General features: G+C 49.7%; 1 protein-coding gene across 1 annotated transcript; it reads left to right on the forward strand.

Annotated features, from left to right (window-relative positions):
* Window positions 1-6,066: 6,066 nt before the first annotated feature.
* LRRC4B (leucine rich repeat containing 4B) lies at window positions 6,067-12,936 on the forward strand (the record flags this gene model as incomplete). The annotated part of the gene is made up of 2 exons (XM_083882150.1): window positions 6,067-6,699; window positions 11,176-12,936. 2 exons carry the CDS (start codon window positions 6,067-6,069, stop codon window positions 12,934-12,936), a joined length of 2,394 nt encoding a protein of 797 aa, XP_083738276.1.
* Between the last annotated feature and the right edge of the window lie 1,137 nt (window positions 12,937-14,073).

Raw genomic sequence — 14,073 nt, forward strand, 5'->3', positions numbered from 1 at the left:
CCACAGGGATGTGTGACAGGAGGGGTTTGGACACATGTGTTGGTGCACGGACAGGTTGCACACGCATGTGCACATGAGGTTGTGACAGGAGGGATTTGCACACTCGTGTGTGCACGTGGGACTGTGACAGGAGGGTGTTGCACGCTCGTGCAGGTGCAGGGTTGAGTTTTGCACACACGTGTGCACGTGGATTTGTGCCAGGAGGGTTTGGACACTTGTGTTGGTGCACAGACAGGTTGCACACGCGTGTGCACATGAGCTTGTGACAGGAGGGATTTGCACACTCGTGTGAGCACAGGGATGTGTGACAGGAGGGTGTTGCACACTCACGTGGGTGCAGAAACGAGTTGCACATGCGTGTGCACATGGTGCTGTGACAGGAGGGTGTTGCACACTCGTGCAGGTGCATGGTTGATTTGCACACGTGTGTGCGCATGAAGTTGTGACAGGAGGGTGTTGCACCACTCGTGTGTGCACGTGGGACTGTGACAGGAGGGGTTTGCACACTCACATGGGAGCAGAGTTGAGTTTTGCACACACGTGTGCACGTGGATTTGTGACAGAAGGGGTTTGCACACGTGTGTGAGTGGACACAGGTTGCACACCTGTGCCTGTGCATGGAGTTGTGCACTACGAGGGGTTTGCACACTCATGTGCGTGCAGAGAGCTGTTTCACACGTGTGTGCACATGGAGCTGTGACAGGAGGGATTTGCACACTGGTGTGCATGCAGAGATGTGTTGCACACTCGTGTGTGCAAATAAGATTGTGACAGGGGGGTATTGCACACTCATGTGTGCACGTGGATTTGTGGCAGGAGGGGTTTGCACACTCGTGCAGGTGCATGGTTGATTTGCACACGTGTGTGCGCATGAAGTTGTGACAGGAGGGTGTTGCACACTCGTGTGTGCACGTGGGATTCTGACAGGAGGAGTTTGCACACTTGCGCGGGTGCAGGGTTGAGTTTTGCACACACGTGTGCACGTGGATTTGTGACAGGAGGGGTTTGCACACTCGTGCAGGTGCAGGGATGAGTTGCACACATGTGTGGACATGAAGTTGTGACAGGAGGGATTTGCACGCTCGTGTGTGCACGGGGATGTGTGACAGGAGGGTGTTGCACACTCGTGTGCATCCAGAGACGAGTTGCACACGTGCGTGAGCATGAGGATGTGCTCTGGGAGGGATTTGCACACTCATGTGCATCCAGGGATGAGTTGCACACTCGTGTGAGCACAGGGATGTGTGACAGGAAGGGTTTGAACAATTGCGTGTGAGCAGAGAGGTGTTGCACGCTCGTGTGTGCCCGTGGGGCTGTGACAGGAGGGGTTTGCACACTCATGCAGGTGCAGAGATGAGTTGCACACGCGTGTGCATGTGGATTTGTGATGGGAGGGATTTGCACACTTGTGTGTGAGCAGTGGCAGGTTGCACACGTGTGTGCACGGGGTTGTGACAGGTGCGTTGCACGCTCATGCAGGTGCAGGGATGGATTGCACGTGGATTTGTGACAGGAAGGTGTTGCACACTCGTGCAGGTGCAGAGGGGAGTTGCACACGTGTGTGCACATGAGGTTGTGACAGGAGGGATTTGCACGCTCATGCAGGTGCAGGGTTGAGTTGCACACTCGTGTGTGCACATGGAGTTGTGTGCCAGGAGGGGTTTGCACACTCATGTGGGTGCAGGGTCAGGTTGCACACACGTGTGTGCACTTGGGGTTGCAACAGGAGGGTTTTGCACACTCGTGCAGGTGCAGGGGAGAGTTGCACACTTGTGTGTGCACATGGAGTTGTGTGCCAGGAGGGGTTTGCACACTCATGTGGGTGCAGGGACGGGTCGCACACTCGTGTGTGTGCACGTGGATTTGTGACAGGAGGGGTTTGCACACTCACATGACAAGTTGCACACGTGCGTGTACATGAGGTTGGGACAGGAGGGGTTTGCACACTCGTGCAGGTGCAGGGTTCAGTTGCACACGTGTGTGCAGGTGGGATTGTGAGAGGGGAGGTTTGCACACTTGTGTTGGTGCAGGGATGAGTTGCACACTCGTGTGAGCTTGGCATTTTGACAGGAGGAGTTTGCACACTTGTGTGGGTGCAGGGATAGGTTGCACACGCGTGTGCACATGAGGTTGTGACAGGAGGGTGTTGCACGCTCGTGTGTGCACGGGGATGTGTGGCAGGAGGGGTTTGCACACTCGTGTGCATCCAGAGACGAGTTGCACACGTGCGTGAGCACGAGGATGTGCTCTGGGAGGGATTTGCACACTCATGTGCATCCAGGGATGAGTTGCACACTCGTGTGAGCACAGGGATGTGTGACAGGAGGGGTTTGCACCCATCCGTTGGTGCAGGGACAGGTTGCACACACTCAGGTGCACTTGGGGTTGCAACAGGAGGGTTTTGCACACTCATGTGCGTGCAGGGACAGGCTGCACACCTGCGCGTGCACACGTGGAGTGGGGTTTGCACACTTGTGCGTGTGCAAGGATGAGTTGCACACACGTGTGTGTGATGTGACAGGAAGTGTTTGCACGCACGTGTGCGCGAAGGTTGACTTGCACACACGCGTGTGAGCGAGGATGTGTTGCACACTCATGTGTGCACGTGGATATGTGCCAGGATGGGCTTTGCACACTCGTGTGCGTGCAGGGACAGGTTGCACACGCGTGTGCATGGGGGGCTGTGACAGGAGGGGTTTTGCACACTCATGCGCATCCAGGGATGAGTTGCACACTCACGTGTGCACAGGGATGTTTGACAGGAGGTGTTTGCACACTTACGTGTGTTCATCGAGGTGTTGCACACTCGTGTGGGTGCCGGAGCAGGTTGCACACGCGTGCGCGCGGCACTGTGACAGGACAGGGTTTGCACACTCCTGTGGATGTGTGCAGGGATGAGTTGCACACTCGTGTGAGCACAAGGATGTACCCTAGGAGGGAGTTGCACGCTCATGTGAGCAGGGATGGGTTGCACACGTGTGTGCACATGGGATTGTGACAGGAGAGTGTTGCACACTCTTGTGCGTGTAGGGATGAGTTGCACACGCGTGTGCAAGGGGATGTACACTAGAAGCAGTTTGCACGCTTGTGTGCGTGCAGACATGAGTTCCACATGTGTGTGTGCAAGGGGATTTGTGACGGGAGGGGTTTTGCACACCCGTGCACATGCAAGGCCTCCTTGCACATGCGTGTGCCTGCAGGGATGTGGCAGGATGGGATTTGCACACTCATGTTGGTGCAGAGAGCTGTTGCACACGTGTGCGAGCACGGGGATGTGTGACAGGAGGGATTTGCACACCTGTGCCGGTGCAGGGCCACCTTGCACACGCGTGTGAGCACCAGTTCGGGCTCAGGATGGGGTTTGCACACGCACGTGCGAGCGATCAGGGCGGGGTCTGTTTGCACACGCGTGTGCACGGATTGGGGGGGTCCCTCAAACCCCTCCCCCAGCCCCTTGGGGACCCCCCAAAACCCCCCAGGACCCTTCAGGGACCCCCCAGTGACCCCTGACCCCCCCCCGGGACCCCCAAAATCCCCCAGACCCCCCAGGACCCCCCAGTGTCACCTTTGGGGACCCCCTGAGACCCCCAAAACCCCCAGACCCTCCCCAGTGTCACTTTGGGGACCCTCTGAGACCCCCAGAGACCCCCCGAGACCCCCAAAATCCCTGAGACCCCTCAAGGACCCCCCCAGAGACCCCCAGAGACCCCTGACCCTCCCTGAGACCCCCCAGACCCCTCAAGGTCCCCCCAGCGTCCCCCTGGGGACCCCCTGAGACCCCCAGAGTCCCCCCCGAGACCCCCAAAATCCCTGAGACCCCCCAGGACCCCCCAGTGTCACCTTGGGGACCCCCTGAGACCCCCAAAAACCCCCAGCCCCCCCCCAGTGTCCCCCTGAACCTCCCCTGACCCCCCTGAGGACCCCCAGACCCCTTCAAGACCCCCAAAATCCCTCCAGACCCCCCCAGTGTCCCCCCAGTGTCACCTTGGGGACCCCCCTGAGACCCCCAAAACCCCTCAAGGACCCCCCCAGTGTCACCTTGGGGACCCTCTGAGACCCTCAAAACCTTCAGACCCCCCCAATGTCCCCCTGAACCCCCCCCGACCCCTCCTGACCCCCCTGAGGACCCCCAGACCCCCTCAAGACCCCCAAAATCCCCCCAGACCCCCCCAGGACCCCCCAATGTCACCTTGGGGGACCCCCTGAGACCCCCAAAAACCCCCAGTGTCCCCCTGACCCCCCCCGAGGACCCCCGGACCCCCTCAAGACCCCAAAACCCCCCCAGACCCTTCAGACCCCCCCCAGTGTCACCTCGGGGACCCCCCAGTGACCCCAGAGACCCCCAAAACACCTCAGACCCCCCTGGACCCCTCCAGTGCCCCCCCAGACCCCCCCAAATCCCCCTCAAACCCCCCAAAATCCCTTCCTGACCCCTAAGACCCCCCAAATCCCCCCAAAATCCCCCCAAACCCCCCCAAAAATCCCCAATTACCCCCTGGGGACCCCTCCTGACCCACCTGGGGACCCCCCTGACCCCCCAATCTCCCCCTGAGGACCCTCAGGAGCTGCTCCTACCGACCCCAGACCCCCCAAATCTTACTTGGGACCCCCAAAACCCTCTCCAGACCCCCCCAAAATCCCCTCCTGACCCTCCTGACCTGGATTTCTCCTCTCCCCAGCACCACCCAGGACCCTCAAGTTGCCAACCCCTCCCAGACCCCCCTGACCCACCTGGCCTGGGGACCCTGAAAACCCCCCAAATCCTCCCAAAACACTCCCAAAATCCCCTGAAATCCCTCCCAATTCCCCCCAAATCCCCCCAAAATTCTCCCCCGACCCCCTAAATCCCCTCTGACCCCCCGTTTCTCCTCTCCCCCAGCACCACTCAGGCCCTGAAGTTGCTGACCCCTCCCAGATCCCCCTGACTCACCTGCTCTGGGGACCCCCAGAGCCCCCCAAAATCCCCCCAAATAATCTGAAAATCCCCCAAGTCCCCCCGAACCCTCCCTGACCCCCCGTTTCTCCTCTCCCCCAGCACCTCCTGAAGCCGCCGACCCCCCGAGCCACTCCCAGACCCTCCTGACCCACCTGGGGACCCCCAAATCCCCTCCAACCCCCCTTTAACCCCTGTCTCTCCTCTCCCCCAGCACCACCCGGACCCCTGAAGCCACTGACTCCCCTTGGCCACTCCCAGAGCCCCCCAAAATCCCCCCGAATCCCCCCAGACCCCCTCTCACCCCTGTCTCTCCTCTCCCCCAGCACCACCCAGGGTCCTGAAGTCACCGATGCCCCTTGGCCACTCCCAGAACCCCCCAAAACCCCCCCAAATTTCCTCCTGACCCCTCTAAGCCCCATTTCTCTTCTCCCCAGCACCACTCAGTGACCCCCCCAGCCACTCCCAGACCCTCCTGACCCACCTGGTCTGGGGGACCCTCTGGCTCTCCTGGGGACCCCCAAATCCCCTGAAATTCCCCCCAAAATCCCCCCAAACCCCCCAAAATCCCCTCCTGACCCCCCATTTCTCCTCTTCCCCAGCACCACCCGGGGCCCTGAAGCTGCTGATGCTCCTCGGCCACTCCCAGACCCTCCTGACCCACCTGGTCTGGGGACCCCCAAACCCCCCAAAATCCCCCTAAAACCCCCCAAAACCCCCTCCTGACCCCCGTAACCCGTATTTCTCTCTCCCCAGCAGCACGGGGGCCCCTGAAGCCACTGACCCCTTCTGGACCCACCTGGTCTGGGGACCCCCAAACCCCCCAAAATCCCCCCAAACCCCCCAAATCCCCCCCAAATCCCCCCCAAACCTGCCCAGACCCCCCTAAGACCCTCCTAATCCGGATTTCTCCTCTCCCCAGCAGCATTTGGGCCCCTGAAGTCACTGACCCCTCCCAGACCCTCCTGACCCACCTGGTCTGGGGACCCCCAAACCCCCCAAAATCCCCCTAAAGCCCCCCAAATCCCCCCCAAATCCCCTCCTGACCCCTCTAACCCCGATTTCTCTCTCCGCAGCAGCCCGGGGGCCCCTGAAGCCGGCGATGCCCCTCTCCAGGGCCTCCTCACCTTAGGATGGCACCTGGGCCGTCCCCGCGCCCGCCCCGGCGGCCCCCGCCACCCCCAGCGGTCACTCTGCTGGTCACTCTGCTGGTCACTCTGCTGGTCACTCTGCTGGTCAGCTCAGCCCTGGTGGTCAGCTCGTCTGCAGCGGTCAGTTCGGCCACAGCAGTGGTCAGCTCGTCACTGGTGGTCAGACCATCTGCAGCGGTCAGTTCGGCTTCAGCAGTGGTCAGTTCGGCCGCAGTGGTCAGCTCATCTGCAGTGGTCAGCTTGTCCACAGTGGTCAGTTTGGCCGCAGCAGTGGTCAGTTCATCCCAGGTGGTCACCTTGGCTGCAGCAGTGGTCAGCTCGTCTGCAGTGGTCAGCTCGGCCGCAGCAGTGGTCAGCTCGTCCCTGGTGGTCAGCCGGTCCTGGCTGCCGGCCGCAGCAGTGGTCAGCTCGTCCGCAGTGGTCAGCTTGTCCCTGGTGGTCAGCCTGTGGTGGCTGCCGGTCACTGAGGCCGCCCAGGCCACGCCGTGTCCGGCCGCCTGCACGTGCAGTAACCAGGCCAGCCGCGTCATCTGCACCCGCCGCGAGCTGCTCGAGGTGCCCAGCAGCATCTCGGTGAACACACGGTACCTGAACCTGCAGGAGAACCACATACAGGTGAGATATTAGTGTTATTAGTGTTATTAGTATTGTTATTATTGGTATTATTATATACCTGATACCTGAACCTGCAGGGGAACCACATACAGGTCAGTTATTAGTGTTATTAGTGTCATTATTAGTGTTATTAGTGTTATTATATACCTGAACCTGCAGGAGAACCACATACAGGTGGGTTATTAGTGTTATTAGTGTTGTTATTAATTATTAATTATTGTTATTATTGTTATTATATACCTGAACCTGCAGGAGAACCACATACAGGTCAGTTATTAGTGTTATTAGTGTTGTTATTAATTATTAATTATTGTTATTATTGTTATTGTGTACCTGAGCCTGCAGGAGAACCACATACAGGTGAGTTATTAGTGTTATTAGTGTTATTAGTATTGTTATTATTGGTATTATTATATACCTGATACCTGAACCTGCAGGGGAACCACATACAGGTGAGATATTGGGGTTATTAGTATCGTTATTAATTATTAATTATTGTTATTGTTGTTATTGTATACCGGAACCTGCAGGAGAACCACACACAGGTGAGATATTGGGGTTATTAGTGTCGTTATTAGTGTTATTAGTGTTATTATATACCTGAACTTGCAGGAGAACCACATACAGGTGGGTTATTAGTGTCGTTATTAATTATTAATTATTGTTATTATTGTTATTGTATACCTGAACCTGCAGGAGAACCACATACAGGTGGGTTATTAGTGTCGTTATTAATTATTAATTATTGTTATTATTGTTATTGTATACCTGAACCTGCAGGAGAACCACATCCAGGTGAGCAGGAGGTTTATTTATTATTATTATTTTTTTTATTATTAGTAGTTATTATTATATACCTGAACCTGCAGGAGAACCACATACAGGTGGGTTATTAGTGTTATTAGTGTTATTAGTGCTGTTATTAGTGTTATTAGTATTGTTATTAGTGTTATTATATACCTGAACCTGCAGGAGAACCACATACAGGTGAGATATTAGTGTCGTTATTAATTATTAATTATTGTTATTAGTGTTATTATATACCTGAACCTGAACCTGCAGGAGAACCACATACAGGTGAGATATTGGGGTTATTAGTTATTAATTATTGTTATTTGTTATTGTTATATACCTGAACCTGCAGGAGAACCACATACAGGTGGGTTATTAGTGTTATTAGTGTCGTTATTAATTATTAATTATTGTTATTGTATACCTGAACCTGCAGGAGAACCACATACAGGTGGGTTAGTAGTGTTATTATTAGTGTTATTAGTGTTATTAGTATTGTTATTAGTGTTATTATTGGTATTATATACCTGAACCTGCAGGAGAACCACATTCAGGTGAGATATTAGCGTTATTAGTTATTAATTATTGATAATTGTTATTGTTATATACCTGAGCCTGCAGGAGAACCACATACAGGTGAGTTATTAGTGTTATTATTAATTATTTATTATTATTTATTATTGTTATACACCTGAACCTGCAGGAGAACCACATACAGGTGAGATATTGCTGTTATTAGTGTTATTAGTGTTGTTATTAGTGTTATTATTGTTATTATATACCTGAGCCTGCAGGAGAACCACACACAGGTGAGGAGGAGTTATTTATTATTATTATTATTAGTTATTATTAGTTATTATTAGTTATTATTATATACCTGAACCTGCAGGAGAACCACATACAGGTGAGATATTAGTGTTATTAGTGTTATTATTTATTAATTATTGTTATTATATACCTGAACCTGCAGGAGAACCACACACAGGTGAGCAGCAGGTTTATTAATTATTATTATTATTATTATTTTAGTATTATTATTAGTTATTAATATATACCTGAACCTGCAGGAGAACCACATGCAGGTCAGTTATTGCTGTTATTAGTGTTATTAGTGTTATTTATTATTATTTATTATTGTTATATCCCTGAACCTGCAGGAGAACCACATTCAGGTGAGATATTAGTGTTATTAGTGCTGTTATTAGTGTTATTAGTATTGTTATTAGTGTTATTATATACCTGAACCTGCAGGAGAACCACACACAGGTGAGCAGCAGGTTTATTTATTATTATTATTATTATTTTAGTATTATTATTAGTTATTAATATATACCTGAACCTGCAGGAGAACCACATACAGGTGAGCAGGGGGGATTTATTATTATTATTATTATTATTATTATTATTATTATTATTATTATTTTATACCTGATACCTGAACCTGCAGGAGAACCACATCCAGGTGTGTGTGAGGAGCACCTGGGGAATTATTATTGTTATTATTAATAATAATAATAATAATTTATTAAATATCAGCTGAGTTGATATTTTTATTTATAAATAAATTCTTTATATTATTATTATTATCATTAGTATTAGTATTAGTATTTAAATACTGGCTGAGCTGTTATTTATTTATAAAGAAATAAATGAATTATTTATTATATAATTTATTAAATATAATATAACAAAATAATAGATCAATAAATATTTTATAATTAATATATTATAATTAATAATTTTTATAAATATATTTTATAAATATATTTAATAAATATATATTATAAAATATATATTAAATATATATTAAATATATATTAAATTGTTATTAATTATTATTTATTAATTATCAGCGGATCTGATATTTATTTATTTATAAATGAATTATTTATTTATAGTTTATTAAATATGATCTAAGAAATTGTTATATTTAATAAATACGATAATTTATTAAATCATTATTATTATCATTTCTTAAATATCAGCTGAGCTGATACTTCTTTCTAAGAAAACTATTATATTCAATAAATACAATAATTTATTAATTATTAATTATTACCATTTATTTATTAAAATCAGCTGAGCTCAACCTCAACCAGCACAAAAATATTTTTAATTAAAAGTGATTTTTTTTCACCTGCCCAGGCTGGTGTTTTCAGGTTCCGGAGTAACTCAGAGTTTGATTATCGGGGTTTGATATTTATTTCGATTATTGAGGTTTGATATTTGTTCCAAAAGGTTTTGATTATCGAGGTTTGATATTTGTTTCGATTATTGATGTCTGATATTTGTTTCGATTATTGATGTCTGATATTTGTTTCGATTATCGATGTCTGATATTTGTTTCGATTATTGATGTCTGATGTTTGTTTTGATTATTGATGTCTGATATTTGTTTCGATTATTGAGGTTTGATATTTGTTTCGATTATTGATGTCTGATATTTGTTTTGATTATTGATGTCTGATATTTGTTTTGATTATCGATGTCTGATATTTGTTTCGATTATTGATGTCTGATATTTGTTTCGATTATTGATGTCTGATATTTGTTTCGATTATTGATGTCTGATATTTGTTTTGATTATCAATGTCTGATATTTGTTTTGATTATCGATGTCTGATATTTGTTTTGATTATCGATGTCTGATATTTGTTTCGATTATTGATGTCTGATGTTTGTTTCGATTATTGATGTCTGATATTTGTTTCGATTATTGATGTCTGATGTTTGTTTCGATTATTGATGTCTGATATTTGTTTTGATTATCGATGTCTGATGTTTGTTTCGATTATTGATGTCTGATATTTGTTTTGATTATTGATGTCTGATATTTGTTTTGATTATTGATGTCTGATATTTGTTTCGATTATTGATGTCTGATATTTGTTTCGATTATCGATGTCTGATATTTGTTTTGATTATCGAGGTTTGATATTTGTTTTGATTATCGATGTCTGATATTTGTTTCGATTATTGATGTCTGATATTTGTTCCCAGAGGTTTTGATTATCGAGGTTTGATATTTCTTTTGAGAGGTTTTGATTATTGATATTTCTTTTGAGAGGTTTTGATTATCAATATTTATTTCCAGAGGTTTCGATTATCGACGTTTGATATTTATTTCACAACTCAAAGATCCCATTTCTATTTCCATTATCGAGGTTTGATATTTCTATTTGTTTCCAGAGGTTTCGATTATCGACGTTTGATATTTGTTTTGATTATTGACGTTTGATATTTGTTCCCAGAGGTTTCGATTATTGATGTTTGATATTATTTGTTTCCAGAGGTTTCGATTATTGAGGTTTGATATTATTTGTTTCCAGAGGTTTCGATTATTGAGGTTTGATATTATTTGTTTCCAGAGGTTTTTCGATTATTGAGGTCTGATATTTGTTTTGACTATCGAGATTTGACATTATTTATTTACAGACCTTTCTATCATCGAGTTTTTTCCATTCCAGCTTCCACATTTTCCCGATTTTTTTTGCCGAATCTTCACTCAAACCTTTACAACCCCCATTTCTCACCTTTCCCCGACTCACCATTCCCTTCATAAATCCCATTTTTAAGGTTATAAATCCCATTTTTAAGGTTATAAATCCCATTTTTAAGGTTATAAATCCCATTTTTAAGGTTATAAATCACATTTATGAGGTTTTCCATCTCTCCCGTCCCCAGGTGATCCGCACGGACACCTTCAAGCACCTTCGGCACCTGGAGATCCTCCAGCTGAGCCGCAACCTGGTGCGCAAGGTGGAGGTGGGCGCCTTCAACGGGCTGCCCAACCTCAACACGCTGGAGCTCTTCGACAACCGCCTGACCACGGTGCCCACGCAGGCCTTCGAGTACCTGTCCAAGCTGCGCGAGCTGTGGCTGCGCAACAACCCCATCGAGAGCATCCCCAGCTACGCCTTCAACCGCGTGCCGTCGCTGCGGCGCCTGGACCTGGGCGAGCTCAAGCGCCTGGAGTACATCTCCGAGGCCGCCTTCGAGGGGCTGGTCAACCTGCGCTACCTCAACCTGGGCATGTGCAACCTGAAGGAGATCCCCAACCTGACGGCGCTGGTGAGGCTGGAGGAGCTGGAGCTGTCGGGGAACCGCCTGGGGAGGGTCCGCCCGGGCTCTTTCCAGGGTTTGGGGAGTTTGAGGAAGCTGTGGCTGATGCACGCGCGGGTGGCGGCCGTGGAGCGCAACGCCTTCGACGACCTGAAGGCGCTGGAGGAGCTGAACCTGGCGCACAACGACCTGGCCTCGCTGCCCCACGACCTGTTCGCGCCGCTGCACCGCCTGGAGAGGGTCCACCTGCACCACAACCCCTGGCGCTGCGACTGCGACGTGCTCTGGCTCAGCTGGTGGCTGCGGGAGACGGTGCCCAGCAACACCAGCTGCTGCGCGCGGTGCCACGCGCCGCCGGCGCTGCGGGGACGGTACCTGGGCGAGCTGGAGCCGGGTCACTTCACCTGCTACGCGCCGGTCATCGTGGAGCCCCCGGCCGACCTGAACGTCACCGAGGGCATGGCGGCCGAGCTCAAGTGCCGCACGGGCACGGCCATGACCTCGGTCAACTGGCTGACGCCCAACGGGACGCTGATGACGCACGGCTCGTACCGCGTGCGGATCTCGGTGCTGCACGACGGCACGCTCAACTTCACCAACGTGACGGTGCAGGACACGGGGCAGTACACCTGCATGGTCACCAACGCCGCCGGCAACACCACGGCCACCGCCACGCTCAACGTCTCGGCCGCCGACGCCGCCGCGGCCGCCGCCGCCGCCGCCGCCGCCACGGGCTACACCTACTTCACCACGGTGACCGTGGAGACCACCGAAGGGGCCGGAGGCGACGACCAAGCCCCCCAGACCCCCGCGGCGCCCACCGCGGCCGGCTGGGACCCGGCGGGCGCCTCCACGGCCGCCCCGGCCACGCGCGCCACCGGCAAACCCTTCACCGTGCCCATCACCGCGGCGGCGGCCGGCGGCGTCGGCGTCGTCTCCTCCTCGGGCTCCGGGGGTCTCCAGGATCTGGACGACGTCCTCAAGACCACCAAGATCATCATCGGCTGCTTCGTGGCCATCACCTTCATGGCGGCCGTGATGCTGGTGGCCTTCTACAAGCTGCGCAAGCAGCACCAGCGGCACAAGCACCGCGGCGGCCCCGCGCGCGCCGTCGAGATCGTCAACGTCGAGGACGAGCTGGGCGGTGGCACCTCGGGAGGTGGTGGCACTTCTGGTGGCACTTCTGGTGGCCCCGGGGACAGGCTGGCGCTGCCGGCGCTGGAGAGGGAGCACCTGGACAGGTACGCGGCGTTGGCCGCTCACCACTACGGCGGCGCCGCGGCCGCGCTGGGCTGCGGGAAAACGCCGCTGCTCAACTCCGTCCACGAGCCGCTGCTCTTCAAGAGCCCCTCCAAGGAGAACGTGCAGGAGACGCAGATTTGAAGAGGAAAAAATATCAATAATGGGGTTTTTTTTGGGAGGGTTGGATGTGGAAGAGACACGGATTTAAAAAAACTGGAGAAAAAATATTAATGTGATTTTTTTGGCCAGAGCCCCTCCGAGGAGAACGTGCAGGAGACACCAATTTAAAAAGGAAAAAAAATATATAAAATGGTTTTTTTGGGGGGTTGGACATGCAAGAGACTCAGAGTTAAAAACAAAAAATAATTTGATTTTTTGGCCAGAGCCCCTCCATGGAGAACGTGCAGGAGACGCAGATTTGAAGAGGAAAAAATATCAATAATGGGGTTTTTGGGGTCTGAGGACAACGTGTAAGAGACACAGATTTAAAATACGAGAAAAAAAAATAATTAATATGGTTTTTTGGCGAGAGCCCCTCTGAGGAGACGCAGATCTGAAGAGGAGGAAAAATATCAATAATGGGGTTTTTTGGGGAGGGTTGAAGAGACATGGATTTAAAAGAGACTCAGATTTAAAAAACGAGAAAAAAAAAAAAATAATTTGATTTTTTGGCCAGAGCCCCTCCAAGGAGAACGTGCAGGAGACGCAGATTTAAAAGGAGAAACAATATCAATAATGGGGTTTTTTGGGGAGGGTTGGACGTGGAAGAGACTCGGAGTTAAAAGAGACACGGATTTAAAAATGAAAACATGGAAAAAAACAATAATATGATTTTTTGGCCAGAGCCCTTCCAAGGAGACGCAGATTTGAAGAGGAGGAAAAATATCAATAACGGGGTTTTTGGGGTCTGAGGACAACGTGTAAGAGACACAAATTTAAAATACAAGGAAAAAAAATAATTAATTTGATTTTTTTGGCCAGAGCCGCTCCAAGGAGAACGTGCAAGAGACACCAATTTAAAAAGGAAGAAGAAATATAAAATGTTTTTTTTTTGGGGGGTCCAAGAAGAACATGCAGGAGATGCAGATCTGAGAAAATATAAAATGGGGTTTTTTTGGGAGGGTTGGACGTGCAAGAGACACGGATTTAAAAAACTGGAGGAAAAAAAAAAAAATACAATTTTTTGGTGAGAGCCCCTCCAAGGAGAACGTGCAGGAGACGCAGATCTGAAAAAATATAAAATGGGTTTTTTAGGGTCTGAGGACAAGGTGCAAGAGA

The sequence above is a fragment of the Zosterops lateralis genome (genome assembly GCF_965231275.1).
Source record: "Zosterops lateralis genome assembly, chromosome: 37".
NCBI classification, from domain to species: Eukaryota; Metazoa; Chordata; class Aves; order Passeriformes; family Zosteropidae; genus Zosterops; species Zosterops lateralis.